The sequence below is a fragment of the Catharus ustulatus genome, chromosome 9 (genome assembly GCF_009819885.2).
Source record: "Catharus ustulatus isolate bCatUst1 chromosome 9, bCatUst1.pri.v2, whole genome shotgun sequence".
In the NCBI taxonomy this organism is placed as follows: Eukaryota; Metazoa; Chordata; class Aves; order Passeriformes; family Turdidae; genus Catharus; species Catharus ustulatus.
In genome coordinates, this window is record NC_046229.1 from 28835117 (window position 1) to 28859693 (window position 24577).

A 24577-nucleotide genomic window follows, 5' to 3' on the forward strand; every position below is an offset into this window, starting at 1 on the left:
AGGTTTAGGTTGGACATTCAGAGGAATTTCTGCACAGAAAGGGTGACTGGACACTGGGATGGGCTGCCCTGGGAGGGGCTGCAGTCACTGCCCTGGAGGTGTTTAAGGACTGGACACTGGGATGGGCTGCCCTGGGAGGAGGTGCAGTCACTGCCCTGGAGGTGTTTAAGGACCGGACACAGCCCTCAGTGGCATGGCCTGGGTGACAAGGGGCTCTTGGGTCAGAGTTGGACTCGCTGATCTCAGAGCTTTTCCAGCCGAATGGAAGCGAGGATTCCCCGCAGCGCTCGGAGCGCGGCCGTGCAAGCCGCGCCTGCGCCGCGTGTCCGCCCGCGGCCGCCGTAGGGGGCGGGCCCGGCCGTGCCGGAAGCAGACGTGTGTGTATCGGGAGGAACGGGAAGCCATGGCGGCCGTCGAGCCCGAGTGGGAGCCGGCGGGGCTGCTGCCCGCCCCGGGGGGCGGCCTGGACTGGGGTGAGCGCGGATTCGGGGGGCCGGGGCGGGGCTGGGCTGCGTTGGACCGGGCAGGGCCGGCTCGGAGGTCCCCGGCGGGGCCGGGCCGGCGCTGAGCCCCTTGTCTCTCCGCAGAGGCGGTGCTGGGCGAGGAGCTGAGCGAGCTGCTGGGCGCCGCGGCCCCCAAGGACGAGCCCGACGTGAGTAGCGGGGATGGCGGGGACCGGGCTCACTCTGCCGGCGGGGAGAGCCCCGAGCTGCCCGGCAGGAGAGCGGGGCCGGCCGGCCTTGGCCCCGGGCAGCGCTGGGGACAGCGCCCGCTGGAACACGGCGGGGCACGGCTGCGGAGCGGGCAGAGCGGGGCGAGGGTGCCGGGTGCCCTGGAGGAGGAGCGGGCAGAGCGGGGCGAGGGTGCCGGGTGCCCTGGAGGAGGAGCGGGCAGAGCAGGGTGAGGGTGCCGGGTGCCCTGGAGGAGGAGCGGGCAGAGCAGGGAGCACATTTGCATAGTACACTTGAGACTTAGAGATGCACAAGCGGAATAAATGGAGAAAAACCCCAACTGTTGTTTTAAAGTTCATTTGATAAATAATGTGTATGGAGTGATTTGGCCTGTTTGTTTTGATTTTTGTTGGAAAAGGAAGCTGGTGTCCTTGGCTTCAGTGTATTCAGGTATAGGGAGACCTAGCACATGCTGTTAATCAAGTTTTGGGCAAATCAATCTTGTGTCTGTTTTCCTGCTGGTAAGCTGTCCCTGGTGCGGCTTTTGTTTGTGAAGTGCTTTGAGATGTAATGGTGCAAGAGCATGAAATTAATTTTTCAAGGCAGATGAAGGAGAGGATGGCACCTAAGGTGGTTCAATGACTGAACTTAGAAATTTTGCTTTACAAATTACAAATAAGAATATGATAATTAGTGATGGTCTTGAGCTGACCTGCCCCTTCCTACAGGTGTAAGTTTAAAAGGTTTGTTTTATGTGCTTCAGTTGAGAATTTCTTCTTTAAGGACTTTAATCTCTGCATACCTCTAGGCACCTGAAGTCATTGACAGTTACCTTGTTTTCTGGAGCTGTAAGAATGTGAACACAATGGCTGATGGTGTCAATGTATCTTTCTTTTTGTCTTGTCTCTTTTGCTGAACTCTCACTTCAGGAAAATGATCTCTACAACTTCCATTTTGATTTGGATTTGATGTCTTGGGACTCGGACCTTTGGAATATTACAGGCCATGCCTATGCAGGTAATAACCCTTCTATATTTTGTAGGTGTTGCTCTTCCCCTCCTGCCCCACAAGGGTGAGCTCTTAAAACTCATGTGGAACTGTTTGATGCCCTACAGCCTTTTGCTCTGGGATGAGAATTAGGCTGGGTTTCTGTAGGATGGGTGCAGCTGGCAAGGGCTGCCCTACAAGCCAAGCTGTTTAATGCCTGTTATGTCCCTGCATTTTCTGCTGTGCCTTGCTTTGGGAATGAAATATCTGGTGTAGGAAAGTGTGTTTTTTACTTTTCCCAGTGCTAAAAGCTTGTGCAGTGAACTGTCTTTCCCTGCCTCTTGCAGATGCCGATGTGAAGACAGAACCTTTGTCACCAGCCGCTTCCAGCTGCTCGGTCCCTTCGCCACCGTCTGTGGACTCTCCAGTGCAGAATGTGCCTGTATGCAAAACCCCCCATGGAACACAGACAGCAACAGCTCTGACTAACAAAAAGCCCTGTGATTTACTCCTCTGATCAAGTTCATGGCATAAGAGAAAACAGCTGATTTTCCCAGCCCTTGTAGAAACCCCTCAGTGGTGTTTTCTTACCTCTGTGATCCATTTGAATAAGAGCATATTCAGCTCTCTTGCCTCGGCTATGTTCATTAGCCTTGTTGCCAAACAAAATGCCTTCTAAAGGCTTCTGGGGCTAGCAGGTGTTGGTCTCTGCCTCCCATTGCTCTGCTGATGGGGAGAAGTACTTGTTGGTTTTTTTGGTGGTACCTGGCATTGGCCAGAATCAAATTGCACAGTAAAACCTTTCTCCTCTTGGCTGCAGCAGCAATGCAGGTGTGATGCTAGAGATACTGCTGAGTTTCTGAAGCATTGATCTCCTGTGCTCTCTGTCTGCAGGATGATATGGACTTCAGCTGTAGCTCCCAGATGTCTCCCATCTCTCTCTACAGCAAGAGCTGCAGAAGCCCTGCCTCCCCTGAAGGAGATGGAGGGAAGAAGCCTGCTGGGAGCATCTCTTCTCGATCTGGTATGAGAGACAAAGTTACTTTTGTGCTGTAGAAAAGATGTGTGCTGTCTTGCATCTAAACTATTAACTAACAAGCACTAGGTGTCCTGTCATTTATGAAATGGATATTTTATCAGATATGTTTATTTTTGACAAATATTATAGACGTGTAAAATCCCCACATTAAAAGCCATTTCATTATTGCTGGAATTACGTATTTTATGCCTCTTGGTCCAATTCTGATTCTTTTTCCTCTTCTAGCAAATAATTCTGCGAGGAGCCTGAAGAAGTGTGGTCAGACAGTGTCCAGGCCTTTGCTACAACCCAAACCCCTTTTGCCTGCTGTGCCTGAAGCTCAGGCTAACATTGGCATCCCAGCTAAAACCATCATTATTCAGACTCTCCCCACGCTTGTGCCACTGCCAAAGAATCAGCCAGTTGTTAACATCCAGCCTGCACCTCCTAAAGGTGAGTGAATTGGCTTGACTGGGCCAGGTCTTGGTGGTGGCATTGTCTGTTTGGAATGGCTGATAGAATGAATTTAGGTTTGGTGTATGAAAGAGGAGGAATAGGAGCAGAAAGAGTCCTACATGCATTGCTGGAAAGGCTTCAGGCTGAGAAGATGGCCTTTCTCCTCTCCTACTGTCCTGTGAGAAACAGCACTCATATGGTATAAAATTGCAGACTGGATTGTATAATTCTACTATTTGGAATGGAAGACAGAAGCTGTGCCCAGTACTGGCAGCTGTGGGGACAAAACTGCTGATTTGGAAGGATGTGCAGGGGTGCATTGCTCTGCTCTGCTTGCAGTGTCAGGTGATGCATAAGGTGATTACAGTGCTGTTCTGTCAAAACCAAAGGAAGGTCCAGCAGAATCAGGTAGGATGGCTTGAAGTAAGCTTTAGAGAAGTGATACAAGCTTTTTTTTTTTTTTTAATCCACATAAAACTCTTCCACAGGATGGTGGGAGCGTGAGTTTATGGCTTTTTAGCTCACTGAACACCATTAAATAGAATGAAATCTGCTGAAAATTGAGAGCTGTGTCAGAGGTTAGAAAAATTGCTGATGTCAACAACAGGAAAATTGCTTCCTACCCCATGATAATTCTGCATTCCTGCAGTTACCCTCTTAGCTATTTTTGAAGTAGCTCAAGCTGTCATTTCTGGATCCAGAGCACTGTTTCACTCTCCAGCCTGAGCAGTAGGGACACTGCTTGCCTTGCAGGAATTACCAGCTGCAATTGCTCCTTTCACCAGCTGATGGCCACAGTTCCTTGCAGTTGATTGCACAGGCATGGAAGGAAAAGGAGAGAAATTCTTAAGGGTGCATATCTAGAAATTATTGCAGCTGGGAAAAATTTGTCTCCACTACTGATTTCTCTTCCATCAGGGGTTCAGCCAAATCTGGAGATGCTGACATTTGTTATAACATGCCTAAGATTGCTTGACTGCTTAAAACACAGGTCAGCACAGTCAGTGTGACCTAATTCTTATTCCTTCTGATGTTCCAGCTGATAAAGTACCATCTGGAGTAAGGAATGCTGGGGATCTAAGTCTAGTACTCTGAAGATCAGCTTCTCCTTTTCCCTGAAGAAAAGTCAGGACAGTAGTTTCTGTGAGACAGTATAGAGGAAATACTTTTGAGAAAGTATGTCCATGCTTTCCTTTAACTGATGGTATGTTTAAAAATTCTCTTGTGCAGCTTCCATAACAAAAACCATAAGGATCTTTTTTCATCAGTCTAAATCCCTTGCATATGACAAGTTGGAGCTACCAGTATGAAATATGCCATTGTCTTCAAAGAAGCATGAGAAATTTGATTTTCTCAGCCCCTTTAATAAAAGCTTAAAGGAGAAAGCATGGTCTTAGAGCATCATCTCTTTTATACATTACAAAACAATTGAAATAGTCTCAAATTCATCATTTAAGATTCTTAAACTGGGTCATACTAAGTTATGATGTCTGCCAAAAAAAAAAAAAAAGGGTCTGGTTTTATTCCATACATGAAATTTTTGGCACTAGGTAAATTACTCCACTTTTCACCTTCCAGAAGGCTGGATAAATGCTGTAATCCATTGTGGTGCATTTTGGTTGGAATGCTCAGCTGGAATGTGCTCTTTCTGAAAGCTGGCGAGGTCATCCTGTTACAAAGGATTAGAGAGACATTAATGTGTTTTCAGAAAACAAAATATTACTCAAGCACCTGCTTGCATTAAATGTGGTTGTTGGACTGAAGTTTCTTGGAAGTGACTGTTTTTAATTCCATTTCAAACTCTTTTAAAATTACCTCATTTTTTCTGCCAGCTTTTCTTTAAGCTCTGTTCAGCTTGTGTATAAACTTTCTTGCATAAGACATTTTTCTAAAAAATGGTCTTAGTGTGAATTGAAGCTTCAGTGTAAGTTTTGAAAGTGAAACTTGCATTGTTCTTTTTTGTTCATCTTCCATCTCTCTGCTATTTTGAATTGATCTGTGTGGCATGAGTCACTTCTGTGTAGTAACTTTTCCATTGAGGACAGCAATAAAGTAGTTATAGAAAAAAGGGAGAAGGAGGACTGAGGTAAGTTGGCTAAATTCTTTGAAAAGGTTGTTCAAAGTGCTTCAAGTATTAGCAATACTGAGTAATGTATATAACAAGTGTTGAATTTTACTAACTTTTGGACAGAGCTTGGTTTATTGGATTCCTTTAATATCTGTAGTTTTGGTTTGCAAGACGGATTAAGAGTCCTGTAAACTTTGGAACAATTTCTTTCCATCCCTGTTCTGTGGAATGTGGATGGATTTGGGATCAGTTGTGCATGGCAGGAGGGGATGGCAGTGTGCCCCTGCAGAGTGGTGATGCACAAATGCATTCCATCCCTGCTGAGTGCTGCTGTTCTTGTGTTGCAGGTCCGTCTGTGGTGCTGCCCCAGCCTGCTGTGGTACAGCTCCAGGCTTCTGGGGTGCTTCCTGCCTCTCAACCAGTCATTGCAGTGGCTGGAGGGGCCCCAGCTCTCCAGAACCAGGCGGTGAAGGCGCTGTCTGCAGCTGCTGGGAGCGGCTCCAGCAGCGGCAAAGTCCCGGTGACAAAGCCCCTGCTCCAGAGCAGCGCCCCAGCCATGGGGCTGGATGTAAGTTCTGACTCTGACAGCTGCTAACCAGGCCTTGTGCACTTCTTCAGTCGCTTCTTCTGCATGTGGGGCCTAATGGTCCCTTCAGAGCCTCAGGAAAACTCTTAATAGGAGTTCCAGCTGCAAACAGGGAATTAGCAGCTTGACACAGGACAGGGAGGAACAGCTAAATATCTGCTGGCCTGCCTGGAGCTGCAGACCAGGTGTGCAAGTGTAGTGCCAGAAGATGGTGCTGATAGATATTTTCTGTTCTCAAGTGCAAGCTCTCAGTAGCTGGACCTCTCTTACATACAGGAAGATTTGATATATCTGTTTTTTGATTAGTGCTAAATCACTTTTCTAATCCATAAATTAAAAACATTTCTTTGGAAGCAGATGAATTGCCTCATTGAAATTGAAATGTCAATGCCTCATTCTTTTTCCAGATTTTACTCATGATTTTTAGAAACTTCAGTTACTGAGTTCCACATGATGCTAATCTGTTGAGGTTCTCTTTTGATCATGTATTGAGTGAGTAGAAGAGGGTTAAGCTCTCAACAATTAGACTGCAAATAAGTTATCCCATAGTAGCTCACAGTAAGCAGTAGGTGTAAACAGTAGCTTTTCTTGAGATGTGTGTGGGGTTTTTTTCCCCTTCAGCTTTGGCATCTTAACCATCTAGCAAGCTGGGTGTTAATTTGATTTAGCTCCTGGTAATTTAGAACTGCTTTGTTTGCATTTTGTTGTCCAAAGCAGACATGCTTGTGGAAAGGACCAATGCTTCTTGTTGGTGACTTCAAAACTCTGTGATTTCCCAATGTGGTATTCCAAGTACAGTTGTGAGCTGAGGGTCCTGTCTCATCTCAGTGTAGGGGTTAAAACACGTGGAATTTTGCTGTATAGGCACCTGCATATTAGCAGTGCAGGTCACTGTTTCCCAAAAGCAGAGGAAAGCTTATTCCTTCAGCTGCCTTGCAGGGACATTGCTGTATGGTTTCCTGGTGTCTGGGATTGCCACTCAGGCTTGATGGTAGCTTTTCCTCACTAATCATATTTGTGTGTGGGCTGCATTTTGTAATGAAAATATTGTGCTACAGATAGTTCAGCAGCCAGAGTGCAGTGGAAACTTGATACTCAATGTACAAGAAGCAAGCAAAGGTCTGTTAGTAGGCAGAGCAGTTTAGTGTGCTGCATTAGTGATAATTCCCTGTCATGCAAAGTTAACTCAAGAGAACACAAATCATGACCTGCAGTGACTGGATTTGTGACTCCCTGTAAACAGGGCTGGCATGGCACCTTGCCATTGTCTGAATGTAAGGTTTAATTGCCAAAACCCCCTTATTGTCCTTGTGCTCCATATGCACATCCATGACATCAGGAGTCAGATGTGTAGCTGGGGTAACAAACAGGTTTGTTTCTGAGGGTGGCTGTGTGGGCATTTCCACCCAAAGCCTTTTAGGGAAGCAGTTTTAAGACTTGTGAAATGCTGCACATCTTACCTGTATTTATCACAACATGAACAAACAGTTGCAGCTGCTCTTTGGCACATAGTGTGAAAAAGTTCTTTGAGAAAAAACCAATGTTGTGGGGTTCAGCTGGGGCCAGCAGGGTTAAAACATCCCCGACTGCTGTGGACGCCGTCTGTGGCGCTCAGGCTGCACAGATGGAGCTGTCATTTGAGCTCTGTAGCATGGGTTATTGTTTGCTAATCTAAGCAGATGTTGCAGGATAAAAAGAAACACTGCAGGACTTTCTTTTGGGCTTAGGAGGGATAAACTGTTGGCTTAACACTCAGGCTGCCTGTGGATTACACCAGGATGGGCTGAGGCAGGCTGGAGGCGTGAGGCCGTGCCTGTCCTGGTGGCACACATGTGCAGCCTGCCAGCCATGGGCAAGTGCCAGAATACTGAAAATCCAGAAAAGATTAATTGTGCAAAATAGCTTCAGCATAAGTGTGGATTTCTGTTGAAGAATCCTCATTTCTGTGCTGTACATTGTGTAATATTTGTGCAACAAACTCATTAAGCAAGTTGTGCTCTGTTGAGTTAGAGACAAGAAAACCGAGAATTTCCATAGGAAAAAAAACCAAAAAACCTTGCATATGTTTTGTATTCCTGCAATCAAAGGTGTGTCTTCAAAGACAGCAGCTTTCATAAGCTAAGAATCCAGCTAATGCCACATTGAATGGTTTGTACTTTCAGCTCTTTGTTAACTTTCCTAGCACATGTACAAAAAACTCTCTGGAGTATGAGAGACATTCTTGCTTCTAGAAGTACAGCTTGTGTTGGAAGGGAGGTTAAATTTTGCTCATAATTTGAGTTTTCTTTGGAAGTAAATGGAGGTAGCAGTGTTTATTTGTAAAGTGCATGACTCTTTGTAAAACTTCTGAAGATAGAGGACAATCTGAATCTGGTTAGTGCTGTTTGAAGCAAGGGTTTGCAGTGAACCTGCCAGTTCTCCATATTTCCAGCATTTTTGTGCGTGTCTCTGGTAGTGGTGGTGTGATTTTCAAAGCTACAAAGCAGAAGTTGCATCACTGATTACTGATTGTTTTTAAGGGCAGTGTTCTCCCTCTATGGTCTGTGTTTCCTTAGAACCAGAAGTTGCTGTCCTGAGTGGAACATCAATACAACTTTAGAAGCTGGAGGCTGCACAAGAAGTTAGCAGAGGTGTTTGCTACCTTTAATCTTGGTTCAGCACTTGAGCAAAGCAATGTTGCTGAAGCAGGCTGACATTATAAATTAGTTCCTCTTCCTCCTGAATATCAAAGTGCTCGAGCAGGGGGCATGTGTACCTTGGTGCTGGGCCAGCTGTGTAATGCTGATTGCCACACTGCTTCCAGGTTCAGCATTCCTGCAGCACTTCACTCACACAGCTCTTTCCACTTCCTGCAGCACATTTAGGTGGTATTGGGTTTGCAGTTGTGGAATATTCCTCAGGAAAAGCCAGGCAAGACCCACAGGGCTGACCAAGGAGCACCTTAAGCTGTTTAAGGATTGTAAATTAAAGCAAAATTACTTAAGGACACAAATTCTGGATTTCATTTAAGCAAGCTTTTAAAAATGAGTCAAAATGTAGTTGGTGTGGCATAGACTGAAATGCAGATACTGCACAGAGTACCTGGAATCAGGCTAGGGAGAGCTCCTGTTCCTCACAGCATTTGGAGAACTGTGAGTAAAATACAGCAATCTGGATAAATAACACATGAAATGTAGGTGGCAGTGTCTGAAAAGTGACAGATTTACTTAGGATATACTCTTAGTGTAGAAGCACTGCTCTGGTGCTCTAACACCTTATTTTCTTCAGGGAAGCATGTGGATTTGCCAGAGGTTCCAGACATGTAATTAAAAGCTGTCCAGTAATGAATAATCCTGAGCAGGTCTGCAAACAAGAATGGATGTAAACAATTTGGTCTTCTCTGAGTTCATGATGCAAAAGCCCTTTTTAAAAAGGGGAACATAACTCCTTGTTTGGAATAGCACACAACTTGAGCCAAAGCTGCTGCATGAACTCATTCCTTGTTTTTTCATCTTTGAACAGTTTAAGTGATCCTGGCCCCAGACTGGTGTGTTCTGTACACTGCAGTTCTTGGCTAGCCTGAATCTTTTTTTTTGGTCCAGTTTTTATATGTCTGCAGAAGCTTTTTTTATGTTAAATGTTGTAGTACTTAAAAAAAATTCAAGACAAAGCTTAGTGTTAATGAAAATATGTTAAAATATTTTCCTTCTCCACTCTCTGCTGAAGACAGAAACTGGAGTAAGTACAAACAGCTTCACTTGCACAGACTTTTGTTGGTGTCAGCAGACTAGACATATAATAAATGATCTTTATAAGAAGCAGTTAGACCAACATGGAGGCAGCCCAGAACGTTAATGCACTGTAACATGTTTTCTTCATCTTTGTCACCAAACTGCAGCATCGTGAAGGAGGATGTTGTTTTCAAACAGCTCGTGGCCACTTTTTGTTGAAGGCACCAGTGCCCTGTAACAAGATATTGTCTGTGTGCAGGTAGATACAAGGAGAGAATGAAAAAGCTGTGGTTAAAGTTTTTTACGTAGCTGGACTCAAAGTCTGAGTTAGTTAATGTTACTATTCTGTGATTATACTATTTCCCCAGAATAATATTTCTGGAATGGTTTTCTCCTTTTTTCTTCAATGTTGCTGCTCTGAGAGATACAGGTTACCCCAGTGCCTGTGGTGGTAGGTACTGAAGGATGTTCAGATCTGTGTGAGGTGGATCATTCAGTTATCTGTCAATGTAATTGTCATCCAGTTGCAGCTTAAAAATGTGATGGAAGTCGTCTGTTCCTAATGAAAACAGAGCTGCTAATCTGTGAGGGAAAGGAAATCAATAGACTAGTGTTTAAACTTAGGATTTCAAGTAGTTTTGTATAGTTCTGCAGTATCCATCGTTGTTATCCTTGTCAGCACAAGATGCTTTTGGTCTGGGTCGTCCCACTCAGTGCAAACCACAAAATGAGTAAGTGGTAAAAGATGGAGTGCTCCTGCTTGGGAAAAAAATCAGTCATCAGGACTGTTGGAGGATGGGGAGGGGTTACTTTGAGCTGTCCCAGTCTGGTCTTGCAGACTGAATGCCTGCTGGTGGTTAGGGTGAATTATGTGCTCTACTGGAACATGTTTGCTGGTGGAGCTTCATCCCAAAGGAATCCAGTTTTTGTGCTCTCAGACACTGTTCTGTGATGTGAAGTGAAGCACATTTAGTGGAACAGTCAGGAAATGTGAACCCAAGCCACACTCCTGATCTGAATTAAGATGTTAGTGTAGATGCATCTGGTGACTGCACTTAAACTGCTGTGTGAGTGTTTGATGCACATAGAATGTGCAATCTGAGATCAGCAACACTAGTCAAAATCTCGAAACCTGTATAATGTAGGTGGAAGAGATAATCAGGTATAATCAGTGTGGAAATGACTTCCATACAGAACAGGCTGGAAAACCCTAGAAATTTTCCTGTTAGGAATGCAGATGACTGATTGTAGCCTGTGAAATGGTGCAGGGAGAAGTCAAGGTGAAAGACATTCTTGCTGCCTTGCAGACCTGAAGATAGGTATTTTCTGTCTTTGTGCTTTGATGGGTCAAATCAAACTGGAGTGTATGTTTGATGATCCCTGCATATAGAATGTTGGGAATACAGAGGAAAACTGAGCCAGTGCAGATCTGCTTTTTCCTTAAGTGTACCGTGATCCCAAGGTGCCTCTGTGCTGATTATTCCAGCTCATTTGAAGCAGAGAGCAGGAAGCTATCTGAGCAGACCTTTGCCAAAGCAGAGAGGCAGAAATTCTGCATGAAAAGGAGTCAGTTTTAACTTATGGCTTGTTTAACAGCCCGTGTGTTGTGTGTTCAGGTCAATGTCTTGAGGCGGCAGCAGCGCATGATCAAAAACCGCGAGTCAGCCTTTCAGTCACGCAAGAAAAAGAAGGAATACATGTTGGGACTGGAGGCCAGGCTGGAGGCAGCCCTGCTGGAGAATGAGAAACTCAAGAAAGAAAACAGCACGTTGAAGAGGCAGCTGGATGAAGTGGTATTAGAGGTGAGAGATTGTGATGGAAGTCTGATTTTATCTGAAAATAGGAGTTCAGGTGGAAGGCGCTACAACAGGGTCAGGGAAGTGTTGACTGGAAGAACTCTGTGGGTTTCTAGCCTATGACTTTCACCAACTGACACATTATCTGGTAGACTTCTAATTCTTCATGGTGCTTCTGAATATTTCACTGGATAGAAACTGAACATAATGTATAAACCAAAGTTTTATTTTTAAGTACCAGTAATTTCACGATTATGAGCCACACCATTTTGACTAAAATTTTGGTCCAAACCCAAAGTGCGGCTTATAATCAGGTGCGGATTATATATGGACAAAGAACAAAAAGTTGCTGTTTTAGTTTGGAGGACAGGTGTCTGCTGAGAAAGGCAGGAGCTTCTCTTTGAAATGGAGAATGTAAACCCCCTCCCTCCAAATTATTATAATTTTGAAATCAAGGGGCTTTCAGGCAAAAATATGGGAATTAGGAATAACAGTTCTTTTCTAGGGAAATTAAAATAGAAATACAGTACTACAAAGAAACAAACTGCAAACCCTGACACAGTCAGAGTACAACCTGACACCCGTCAGGCAGGGTGTTGGTGGCAGTCCCATTAAATGGTGGCTGCATCCTCCTGCAGTGACAGATGTGGCTCAGTTGGAGCAGTGCTCCTGTACAAGGTGCAGTTTCCCTCCGGAGCTCCAGTGGTGATGTGGAGAAATCCAGCTTCCCTCTGGAGTCCAGTGGAGAAAGGGGCTCCCTTAGTGTCCCAAAACCTCTGTTTTTATTTTGGTAAGAAATGTTGGGCTCTTACCCCTGGCTGGAGCAACTTCCAATGGGATGCAGTAATTTTATCAGTCACACAGTGGGACTCAATGGCCATTAGCACAGATACCTTTTATCACACCCTGTATTGTAATGTGCAGCTTATAATCAGGTGCAGCTTATGTATGGACAAAGAATGAAAAGTTGCCGACACCTGGAAGTGCAGCTTATACTCAGTGTGGCTTATAATCGTGAAATTACTGTAGTTCAGGAATGTATTCACACATAATTAGGGAATTATAAATCTGTGTAATTAAAAATTATAATTATAAATCAAGTGTAATTTGGTGTACTTGGCTTCTGACATACCCCTGCATATATGTGCCCCTCTTTTGCTCAGTGTCTTCTGTTTTCTCTGTCTAGAACCAGAAGCTCAAAGTATCATCTCCAAAGAGAAGGACACTGTGTGTGATGGTCATACTGGCCTTTATAATGTTGAATTATGGTCCATTGAGGTAAGCTGCTTAGAAATCCCTCTTTGCCTAGCAAGTTTACTGTCCTGAGGTTTTTGTTTGAAGCCAGTGTTATGTTTTAAAGGCTTGAGCTTGAAATCTGAAATCTGTCCTTTATTCCCCTCCTGTGTTAGGGGAAGATGTATCTGTATAATGGCTTCTCTTTTGGAATCCCTCTGGCAAAAAGAGTTAGATCTTATAAATCTCCTGCTCTGGCATTTTTTTATTCAGTGCAGCATACACCAGTTTGTCTGCTCCATTTATACCTGCAGAGAGTAAGAATTGTGTTTAGAATCCTTATAGGAAAAAACATCAGACTTGGAGAGCTTATCTGCTTGCTTATACCTGTGCTAATTTCAGCTCCTTATGACTTGAAGCTGCTTTAGTATCCAAAATCTTCAGGAAATCCTGCTGTCCATTCCATGCCTTGCAGTCCTGACCCTTAGATGTGTCCAGCTGCAGTGTCCCTCATTCCAGAGTGAGCCATTGTCTCCCAGGCTTGGTGAAGAGGTTGTTCCCTCTCCTTGATTAGATGAAGTGGCCATCAGAAATCTCTCTTGTGTGAACTGTGATCAGCAGGGCATAGGAGCCAGAGAGCAGCAGGGAAAAGCTACATCACTTCCCACACACCTTATAAAGAAATCTGTGGAAGAAAGGAGGATAAAAAGGAATACTTCTTGCACATACCTGTCTATTTAACTTAGCTTTAGAATATAATAATCTTTTAGATGGAACCATTCACTTTTTCCAAAAGACACAATATTTCATCAGCATCCCAGTCAGCAGGGTCTCCATTTGTCCTTAAAATCCCAGTCAAACTAAAGGAATTTGATAAAAGAGGAGGAAGACTGTTTCTGACTGTAATAAATTTTTAGAAAGTGATGTTTGTATATTAGAAAGTGATGTTTGTATTTTTAATATTAGAAAATTTTCTAAAGCTGGAATGACTTCTGAAGTACTTGCACTTACTGTAAATACTGTTTATCTCAGGAAGTGAAACACAGCTGATAATTTTGCTTTGATGTGGATGATGTTAAGGTAGACCATTTCTTAATGTATTTAAGATTTGTATTGTGGTTTTTGACTATCAGGCAGAAAAATCATCTTCCAGCTATAAAGGGATTGATTTGTCCATCCCATCTGCATTTCAAGCATTCCCACTCACTTGAGAGATTGAGAATTACTATACCCAGTCCTGAAGCTGGGGGAAATGCTTTTGTGTCTGCATTGCAGTGAGGTGATGGAATGCATCAAACTCCTGTTAGTGCTGAAAGGCTTGGGAGCACAGGGAGATAGGTGGGAAGTGTTTTACCACAGTGCTCTGGAGTTCTGGGGCATTTCCCTGCCCCAGGAGTGAGCAAGGTGTTGAGCTGGATGGCAAGGCACTGCTGTCAGAGGGGGCTTGAAGGTCACATTGTGCTCTTGTCTCTGCAGCACAGTGACTACAGGAATGTGACAGGGTTAACTTCCTGACAGGTCTGATGTTTAATAAAGTAGATAAAGCAAGAAGAAATCTTGTGTGTCTGGCTGTTCCTGGCCAGGACAGTAGCTGAGCATGCCAGTGTAACTGCTGTGCCTGAACCAGGTGGTTTGCATCAGCCCTGGATTTAGGCAATGAAGAGAAATGTAATTGCAAATTTGCAAGGAGTTACCCTTTCTGCGTTTTTTCTTTTATTTTTTTTTCCTCCCTAGCAGAAGAAATGCTCACACTGCAGTTAGAATCCTAGGCTGTATCTAGGTGGTATGAATGTTTAATTATGCAATGCTCTGTAGGAACCCCAGAATGTGGGATATACAGACTATTTCTTTAGATTTCACTCTTCCCATACACATTTTCTTCCTTTTATAGAGGTGTCACTGAATGGCAGCTCCACAAACTGACAGGATTGCTGTTCTGCTTAGTCCTTAACAACAGCAGCTTCTATTAGATGTGCTTTTTTTCAGTCCCTGCAATTTCTTACAGAAATAAGTAATTTTTTGTGATAATATCCATGCTAGCTTATAGTTCAGCAAAAGCCCTCTTTTCCCCCAAATTAGCTAATCCCTAATTTCCATGCAGTGGTCATCTGGAGGTAAATATGTTCTGAAACCTTGTGTTGCCATTTTTTCTGTGTAAGAAGTCATTTCATTTGCACATCTGAAGGGAGGTGTGCCAGCATTTGTGCTCAGAATGTTTTGCTCCAAACATATTAGCAGTGAACATTTTGTTACTTAAAACCAATGAACCATTGCAAAGAGAGAGTGACATCCAAAAAATGCAAAATCATGGGAAATTCACCCCCTAAAAATTTGTAGCAGACTTTGAAATTCCCTTAGGTGGCCTGATTGTAAGATGCTTCTGAGGTTCTTGTGGGAAGTGGCAGATTTTTTGAAATCTGGAGGTAAAACAGAAGGGTAGGTGTGTAGGTTGCATCTTTCTGTCAAATCAGGAAAAGCAGGGGAGCAGTTGGATTGTTTAGGTTTGGGGATTAGGGCTGAAGAACAGGCAGTCCTGCAAAGCCTCCATAGCCTGCAGTGTTTGGGCACTCAGCATCCCACAGAACTGTCCCATCTGGATGGGTGGCTGTGGAGTTAGTGCTGTGTTTTCCTCTGCATTAATGGATGTGTGATAAAGACTAACACATAGTTTTTTAAATTTGTCTTGTGTCTTGTTGACTCTGTGTGTGTGGCAAGATGTTTGTGATGTTTCTTGGAGGGCTCTGAGACTGCTGTTCAACTGTTTTAAGATTATAGAAAGCAGTCCAGGATGTTGCAGCCCTTGGCAAACAAGTTCAGCAGATAAAATTATTCTGCTGACACATTTTTTCAGGCTGACAGATATGTGTGGGGGTAATCTGTAATGCTGAACTTGGGAATTTGGGGGTGGGGGTGAAAGTCTGGTAGGGAGGTTGGCCTGTTGACATAAGAAATCTGTTTGAAAATACTGGAGGGAGGGTGCTGCCCAGTCTGCTTAATTACCCCCAAGCCTTTCAGAGCATCCTTCAGTCTTTGACACAGCACCATGGTATCTCTAAGAAAAGAATGCAAGTCTAATTCAGTATCAATTGAATGCCAGTGTGGTTTGAGGATATGAAAGGGCTTGTGTGGAGTCAGTGGTCACTCTGCATTAGGTAGTTCTGTGAACTGAACTCTTTGGGCTTGTTGCTGCTTTGTATTGAAAACTGAAACTTTCAGTTATTAAAAGCAGAAGTAATTTAGCAGGAATTCTAGCAGTGTTTCTATTTTATCTGTTAGTGTTACACCAGAAGAAAGGCGCCCAGGAATTTCCCATCTGTGTGTCAGTGAACTATTCTGTAATCTTCTAAGTTATTTGGATTTGGATTCAACATGTACAAAAACTTCCTTTTATTATTATTATTTAAGAGTGATTGGTGAGGTGTGTGGAGGGAAAAGGGTCCATTTTGGTTCAGCTCATTGCACAGGTCACCCCCTTGCCCCAGCCTTGCATTCCATGATGTGCAAGGCAGGAATTGGCAACCAGCAGTGTTTGCACAAAAGGCAGTGAGCACACAGGGCTGGCACTGGGCAGGGCTGGGAGCTGGAACAGGGCACCTGGAGCCAGGTGTGCTGGGAGCCAGGCTCTCCTGCCCCCATGTGTGCCCTCTGTGGAGCCAGCACTGGGGCCACTCCCAGCTGGCATGGCATGCCTGAGACATGGCTGACTGCTGGCATTGACAAACATCTAATTAGCTGGGCTGGTTTTTTAGCACTTACCACATCAAATCTGGTCATTTTCAAATTATTGCAGTTCCTACATGCCTCTTTTTCCTTCTTTGATTTCCACATTTGTGTTGGACTGTGCCTTAGAGTAAACACATCTGAAAATGTGTTAAACAAGCACAAACAAAGCTGAAACAAATGGCAACCAAGCACATGTTCTAGTCTAAACATCCATGTATTTATTTTGGGAATATTTTTATTTTGATTCTCTTCCCTGTTCTCATTTGAATATAAATTGTCTTGTATGCTTGTTTTGGGTTTTTTTTAATGCAAGTCCTACATGTGATAGTAAAATGTTTGAGGAAAATAACCCAAGTCATGTAAAAAGCAGGGAAAGGAGAACAATCACAGAAGATGCAAAATATTTTCTGCATCTCTCCTTGGGACAGTAGCAGCAAAGCTTGTAAGCTAGGAATTTGCTGGTGGTTGTAGCATTATCTTTTTGGGAATAAAAAGTGTTCAGCTGGTCATTTTTTCCCCATAATGTCTGTGTAAGCTTACACAGTGGTTGTGACCTAGCAGTAGTCTTAGAGCGTTTGTTAAGATGTCAGCCAGCCAGAATGTGTCCTAACTACCCCTTTAGCTATGTAGTGGACAGAAAACAAAGAAAAAGATGAGATTGGAGGGAGGAAAGGCAGATTTTCCAGGAGATTGGAACAGGAGGTTTGAGAGGGTGGTGTGATGCTGGTTTTTTAGTATTAATTCTGTGTTCTTACAAGTTGGCCCCCTCTGTATGGCTGGGACCCCTTTCAAACTGGAGCACAGACCTGGTGATACGCAGAAGGCTGTGTTTGTGCTGGAGAGTGGCTGAGGTGGTGATTGATCCATGTAGCTCAGTACAGCTGCTGCTGCTTCCAAACCTCCTGTGTCCTGCTGACCTCCAGCAGCTGCACCAGAAGGGCTGGCCTTTAGACTTCACTGCAGCTCCTCTCCAGGGTGTCCTCGTGGCTTTTCCTCTACTTTCCAGGACTATCCTGGAAATGGAATAATCTGTTAAAAATTTAGATCCACTCAGCAGTGGCAAATAGAGACATTGGCCTTGCTGGCTGAGAAGTGTAATTTGTCTGCTGTTATCACAGACAACAGCAGATGAAGAAGCAGTGGCTTTTGATTCCTGAAAGACTTAGGGATGTGTCTCATTTCTTAAACTGGTAGCACAAACAGGGGAAAAAAAAAACCAAACCATAAGTGCTAAGATTATTTATCTTTTACTAAAACTGAGGAAATTGCCCAAGGATTGTTCAGCTTGCAAGCTACCATGACCTTTTGCTTGTGAGGATAAAGTAATGAAAACACAAGTCTTTGATACCAGTACCCAGATTAGCATCCCACCTAGTGTGCAAGGTGCTAGTCAGCACTTGTGGGGTCTGCTAAGCTTTTGGAGCATAAAGGATTTGTGGCTGCTGACAGCACCATCCATTGAGCACACCTGTATTGGTGTCACTGTGGCCCTTACTCAAAGTGAGCAATCCTGAGCTGGGGTGTGGGAGAGCAGGGTTATACTGAGCCTGGTGCATTCAGCAGTGTTTCTGTGCAAGTTTGCTGTTGTTTGAGACTTCATGCTGGACTCCTTGATTAGAGAAGACCCATCTTATGGCCAGCAGGAGGGTAGGGACACCTCAGGGATGGGATGCTGGAGAGTTAGAGGAATGGTGGCAGCAGGGAGCATTTTCTGGGTGAGCAAAGGAGCTGATGTTGTTGCCATAGCATCCCGTGCAGCAGGTGTTGTGTTGTGTTGCTGCAGGGCTGTGGGGGCTGTGGGAGCTGTGTGCTGGGCTCTGTCAGTGCAGATCCCACTCAGGGCAGCCAGGCCAACGTCCTGGGGTGGTCTGGAGTCACCTCTGTGACCCCAAGGTGACATGGTGTGTTCACAAACATCCCAAATGTCCCTTTGAGTCACGTGTGCTGTGTAAAACCACGTGTCTGGCACCTGCCACAGCTCAAACACAGCATTAGTTTTGCCTTACATTAGTTTGTGCCTTTAGCAATTCTTCCTGGACTCTGTGAGTGCTCCTTCCTGCCTCATTCCACAGCAAAGTGGGCAGGCTGGCTGGAACCACCCATGGCTTGCAGGAGGAGTGGAAGAGGAGCTCCCAAACTTGCAGTGGCTGCTTGAAGCATCTCTGAGAGGTGTTCAGAGAGCAGAGAACTGCAGATCATGGGCTGTACTTCAGAGTCAGTTTGTTTTCCTCAGTTCATCCAGTCCTGGGATTTTTTTTTTGCTCTTGGTGAAGGATAGGAGAGGATTGGTTTTCTGGTTTTTGCAAGCCTCAATAGCCTCCCATATGTCTTCAGGAGGTTGGTGGGTATAAATGTGATGTATAGTAAACCTTCATACAGATGATGACAGCAATATCCTATTGATTTCTTATGCACTAGTAGAGAGGAACTGGTGAAATGTGAAGAAAAAGCTGTGAGATGAATGCAAGAGGCATGAAACAGTGCCAGGCTAGCCAGGTCCATGGCTCCTGGCTACCAGGGAAAGATGAAGCCCTCTGGGTGTTTTAGCACAAACAGCAGAAACATGAGAAGACCTTTGAGGCTCTTAACACTTTTAGTACAGGAAATTTAATGTCATGTTTGTGACACTGAAAGAACAGGTCTCAGTGCTGAGTTGAGTGTACATTTATGTTGGAGATGGCCCCAAGATGGAGAAATCAAGAGAAAAAGGTCAGACTGAGTGAATTGGACATAGGTCAAGGTTCCAGACATTTCAATGCCTCTCTTGATAGGTTGATGCTTGAATAAAATTGGATACCTTTGGTTTTCTTACAAACTACAGCTCTGGGAGGAGGAAAGGATTCCTTCCTCTCTTCTCTGCTGATCACAGCCATGAGTTTTGGCAATAAAGGCCAGATAATAGTACAGAGTTTTCCAAGCAAAAAAGTGCTCTGGGTGTCAATATTTGCCTTCTTCCTTTCTTTTCCAGAGGCTTTGTTAAGAATAAATTGTTATTTCAAGCATGCAAAACACAACAAAAATGCACAAAAGCTCACTTTGGGTTGCTTTCCTCCTGTTCTCCTGCAGAGGAAGAAGGCTGGGCTGCTCTCAGCTCTGGAGCAGCCCTCAGGAGGAGGCAGAGCCTTGCTGTCAGCAGATGGTGCACTCACTGGGAATAGAAACATAAAATACTTTCCAGAGAGTGTCTGGCACTATGGCAGCCTTGTCTGGAATCAGTTAGGAAGAGGACAAGGTCTTTGGTTGGTGTCTCCTTGCAATGTCAACTTTAGCTTGTTGGAAACTTCCCAGCTCATACTCGGAGATGGTTCTGTCCCCAGAAAACTCTTTGTTATGATATCACTGTTGGCTTTAGTCTCCAAATTACTGTACAACTTAAATGTCAGTGTTCAAAACTTGAAGTGCACAGGATTTGTTCAGCCAGAAGCACAAATGAAATTTAGTTTGGGCTCCTGGCAAGACTTGCTTTCACATTTATCAAACTGACATTCAACCCAAAGAAGTAAAAATCCAGCTAAAATATCAGGTGCCGTTGAATGCCTGGAGAAACCATGGCAGGAGTGCTGCTTTTCTTTCCCTCTTATAATCAAATTTATCTACACTTCTCAACAAACATCTGCATGAAGTATTTAGTGGTTCTTTCTTTTTTCCCTTGGATCTGGTTTTGCATCTGAAACAAGCCAGGAGCTCAGCCAGCTTGGACAGGGTGTTTGTGGCTTGTGAAAACCCTTTCATGCTCACGGTATCTGGGGTGTCCAAATGCAGCCTCTCCAGCTTTGCTGGGCACCCCAGGTGTGTGAGTGAGCCAAACAGGGAAGATTCCAACTTCTAAAAGTCTGGCTTGCCCAGTGAAGCCAATTCTCAGCTTCAGTCTCTTTTGACTTTTAATGTGGGGCAGTAACTTGGTTCCAGCAAATAGCAGGACTTGCACAGGGCAGGTATGCCTAAGTGCTCTTCCTTTTCCTACTTCTCATCTTGTAGCTCAACAGGATGAAAAAGCTTTTGCCATCTGTCATATTAAACCAGTTCTTAAACCAGCTGTTGATATCTTAGTTGAAAATACAGTTTTTCTGAAGCTGTCTTCCTTCTGAATGGAATCTTCTACCTTCCTTTCTCACTCTTCTGATGTTTTTAAATGCCCAGTATTTACTGCCTGTTCAGTGCCATGTGCTGGGATCTGTTCTGTAGACCCATGCTGTTGCTGTTCTGCTTGGTGCTTGTGAAGCTCAGCATGCCTGAGGTGGGCAGATGTTTCCAGCTGTGCAGGACAGGTCCATCACCATCCCAGCTGCTTGAAGGGATTCCTTGCTCCTAAGTCATGCTTTTCTCCCCATATTAATTGGAGATGTCAAAGGAGGAACATTTCTGATAGCCTGTCTCAGACCCTCAGGTAACCACGTGGCAAGGAAAGGCCTTGGAGAAACTGGAGGACATGGACCATTACCTGCATGTCCTCCCCTATTTGTTTCCTGAAGCCCTATTTATAGACAAACTTCGTTAGTGTTCCCTCTGGGGAGAGGGAAGAGGAAGAAATGATACAACAGGACACCAACATCCTCTGTTCAGATGGGGAAAAAAACTAACAAAACTCCCCAAGTAATTAGAAGGTGGAAGTAGGGCAGGATTTCAATTTGTGGGGCTTTTTCTTATCCAGAACTAAAGCTATTTTGGTTTTGGGTCATTGCCACAAACCAGAGGAGCAACAAAGGAGATTTTTACATGTATTTTTTTGAGACGTATCTGAGACGTTGAGAAAGAACAGTCATTAGAAAAAGGATGGGAAAAGGGGAGTGCAAAAGTGGCCCATCTAGCAGAAAGGGCTGCTAGCTCTGCTTCAAAAGGAAAATAACAATTCTGATAAAGGAAAGGGCATTGGATAAAACACCCTGATATTGTGTTTTGTTCTCAGGTTTGTGTTCACAGGCTGTCAGAAGTGGGCGCCATGGTTTATGGTTTATGCCTGTAAGGATAGCAGAACATACTCTGTTCACCTCCTTTGTCTTCTGCTGCTGAAGATATCTTCTTTCAGGTTGAAACATCCTGTGCTCAGCTGATTTTTGATGAAAAGATAAAGATGTTTTACCCTTCAAAAGAGGGAAAATAAACATTTCCTCTCTTCTAGAGCTGATGCAATAAAGTGAGGCGTGTGTGGTTTAGAGTGGGTGTGTAGCTAAAACAACTAAATCACAAAAAGGAAGATTAGCTGTGATTGTAGAGCAGTGTGTGTCTTTATCTTTGGCTTGGCTTTCTGTGTTGTTCAGAGTTCAGGGTGAACTGCAGTAAGAATGAATTGTATGTGACACTTCACCTTGCCAAGCTGGAACCTGAAATAGCAGGAATTGCTTTTGCAGAATGAGACACACAGGAAGGAAGAAGCATCATGGGGAAAAAGCAATTTGTTGCAGTTCTTCTGCTTAGATTTTTTCCTCAGCTTTTACTAACAAATTACATGGAAAGTTTCTCTGGTTCTGTATATCATTTTGAATGGAAAAGGGGACAAGTAGGATAGGCTGGAACACCAGATCCAGGAGGTCCAGCAGCACTCTGCATGGCTGCTACACTTCAGGCAGTGGAGAAAGGATTTGCAGGAGAGTTAACGTTCAGATCTGAGGGCTATTTTGGTGATGAATGAAGTACCATGTACTTCTGTCATGACTGCAGATTAAGTAGAGCAAGGGCATTTCACAGGTGAGTGGCTTCCAGCAGGAATGTGAGGCATCTGTTTAAGCATCAGCCTTAGTTTTGAGCACTGCTTCTTGGGCTTGAGATGCTGCCAGTTGTGCTGATGCTTTCGTTGGCAGAGAAGAAATGTGGTCTCATAAAACCTAGTAGGTAGTGGAGATTGTTTCTGTAAAATTGGGTAGGCCTGGTGCTACCTGATAGGAGGTTATGAATAAAGCATCCAGCTTTCTGTGCAGCAGAGGCAGTGAGACATTTGGATTCCAATGTACACAGGCAGTAAGGAAACTGTCAGTGTTTTCCTGCCCATTGGCACAAGTGGAAGCAGAACCTGTAGCATTTCTGCTGCCCTCATTCTGTGCTGCTGCCTAGAAACCTGGAGGACAGGAGGCAGTCAAAGCAATGTCAGCCTGTCTCTGGGATTGTCCTGACTGCTGTGCTTCAGAACATGACCCAGCTGCTCACAGGGACACCTGGGTTACTGCTCATAGGAGTGCAAAAGTGTTGCCAAAAGAGAGGGAATTTCTAGACAATTTTTTCTGCCTTCTGCTTAGTTGTGGAGTATTTAATCTGCCCTCCTTGCTCAGTTTTGCCCATGTCTATTTGTATTTGTTGCCTGTTGCAAAGTGATGCCATGTAAAAGCAGGAAATCCTCCCCTGCAGAGCTTATGCTCTGCTGCACAGGAGGGGTGGGGCATGAATTAAAATGCACTCTGTGAACTGTGATCAGCATGAATGGCAGAGAGGGGGCTTGTTGCATTTTTATGTTTTCACTCTGTTGCTGCTGGTGATGCTCTGCTGTTGTCAGCCAAGAAGGTTAGAGCTTGGGTTTGTAAACATGCTTTTTTCAGGAAGCAACCGTGTTGTGAAAGAGGAAAGCCAGCATCTGGAGAGGAGAAATTGAAATATTGCTGCTGTGCTTTTGAGAGTTCTCCCTTGCAGCTCACCCTCCTGAGCTGCATGGCTGCCTGGCTGAGCAGCTTCCAGGCCAGGATCCTTCATCCATGCCAGGACAGGGTGTCTGACACCATGGCCTGCTGCCCATGGGGCTGTTGGCCCTGCCAGTTGTTCTAAATCCACATAGAATTGAACATATTGAGGTTTGTGTACAGTCCTGGTAGATGTCTGGCATAGCATTCCAGGCTTGCAGCTGCATGGAATTTGATAGCTAAGTTTTCCTTACATGTATTCATATAAAGTATGTAAATTGTACTTTGAGGCTGGTGAAAGTTAAAGTTTTGAAGTGCTTTGATGTGATTGTAGATAATTTTCTTATCCCTCTAGACCTGGGTTACAAGCAAAGTGTTCTTAGTTTCAGCAGGTGAAGCTTTTGTGAGAGAATGTGAAAACTAGAGCATCAGAATCCTTCAAACAATTAAAACTGAAAAAGAGAGCAGAAATGTTTTTCTGACTACTGCTGCTTAGAACAATGATATTATATTGACATATCATTCTTTTACAGTAGATATGAACTTTATCCATGTAATGTAACAGCAGCCAGAAACTTCTCCACCTGAGTATTTAATGCCTTCCAGAAAAGTGCCTTGCAGACCCCTTCTGTGTGTGGTACATTTTGCTGTTATGTTTATGATGTTATGTTTTATGATGTTTTCCAGTGTATTTGAAAAGGATCCCAATGGAGCAGAATCCACTGTGAGTTCTAACCACCGCACCAGAAACCTTCTGGAGTTCTCAGCTGGCCAGGAGTCCAGCACAGCTCAGAAGGTACCTGAGGGCATCATTTCTGAGGAGAGGAACAGGTGAGGTGAAAACCTTTTATATTTCAGATGGCAGAGGGCAGTGGTGCTTTTAGCCCTCGCTGCCTTGCTCACCTTTTTGGCCAGTGCTGTTTTTACAGAGCACCTGAGTTCTAAACAGAGTGTTTTAAGAGCTACTCAGTTTGCTTTTCAGATGAGTATGGTGTTTTATTTCCCAGAGCTTCAGAAGTGTACACGTGGCTGTGCTGCACAGGGTTAGGGAAGAGAGCACATCCACAAGTGCCTATCACCAAGACTTTCAGGACCTTCTTCAATTCAGCTGTTTACTGTTTTCCTCTGATCTATATTTTAGCTTGCATAGTTGTGATATTTGTCATATTATCTATCTCTTTTTACTTTTCAAGCCAGAGTATTTATTTTCTTTGTTGCTCAAGAGAAGACTGGGGAAGTTCACGGCTAAGAACACACTCTGAGCTTAGCAGTGTCTTTTCATTTAAAAAACCTATCTGAGTCCATCCCTGTGCTTATCCATTATTTCATTAAATACTGGCTTTCAGGCTTCCTATATCTCCAGCATGCAGTGCATAAGTGAACATATAATTGCCTCCAGATTGAAGTCTGGCTAATACAGCTCATGTTTTCCCCTTACAAGATTTATCCTATTAGACTGTCCCTTTCCAGTGGAGTGTTTTGGCTGCTTGAACAAAGCCAGGCACAGATGTGCAGAAAGCCCTCATGTATTTTGCCATGCAGAAAGAAGGCAATAAATCAGGAGCATTTTAAGGCTGTAGCCATGGTGAGGACTTTGTATCCTATATGGTACATTTCAGACCATGACCTGTGGGACAGAAGAGTGCAGTGCTTCTCTTAGGAGGATGTGCTCGTGCCCATACCTCCTTTTCTTTCACTGTTTCTCTCTGGGTTTGGCAAGCTGT

At 44.2% G+C, this 24577-nt stretch overlaps 1 protein-coding gene across 2 annotated transcripts in view; it reads left to right on the forward strand.

Annotated features, from left to right (window-relative positions):
- The first annotated feature begins 367 nt into the window (after positions 1-367).
- ATF6 (activating transcription factor 6) overlaps positions 368-24577 on the forward strand; it is a 68974-nt gene continuing 44764 nt past the window's right edge. For both annotated transcript variants that reach the window (XM_033068057.2, XM_033068058.1), the window contains exons 1-10: positions 368-473; positions 588-652; positions 1601-1688; positions 2006-2100; positions 2553-2682; positions 2923-3129; positions 5548-5768; positions 11113-11298; positions 12479-12570; positions 23541-23684. In XM_033068057.2, coding sequence (XP_032923948.1) covers positions 404-473; positions 588-652; positions 1601-1688; positions 2006-2100; positions 2553-2682; positions 2923-3129; positions 5548-5768; positions 11113-11298; positions 12479-12570; positions 23541-23684 — 1298 coding nt within the window. In that variant the 5' untranslated portion in view covers positions 368-403. The remainder of the gene's footprint in view (positions 474-587; positions 653-1600; positions 1689-2005; positions 2101-2552; positions 2683-2922; positions 3130-5547; positions 5769-11112; positions 11299-12478; positions 12571-23540; positions 23685-24577) is intronic.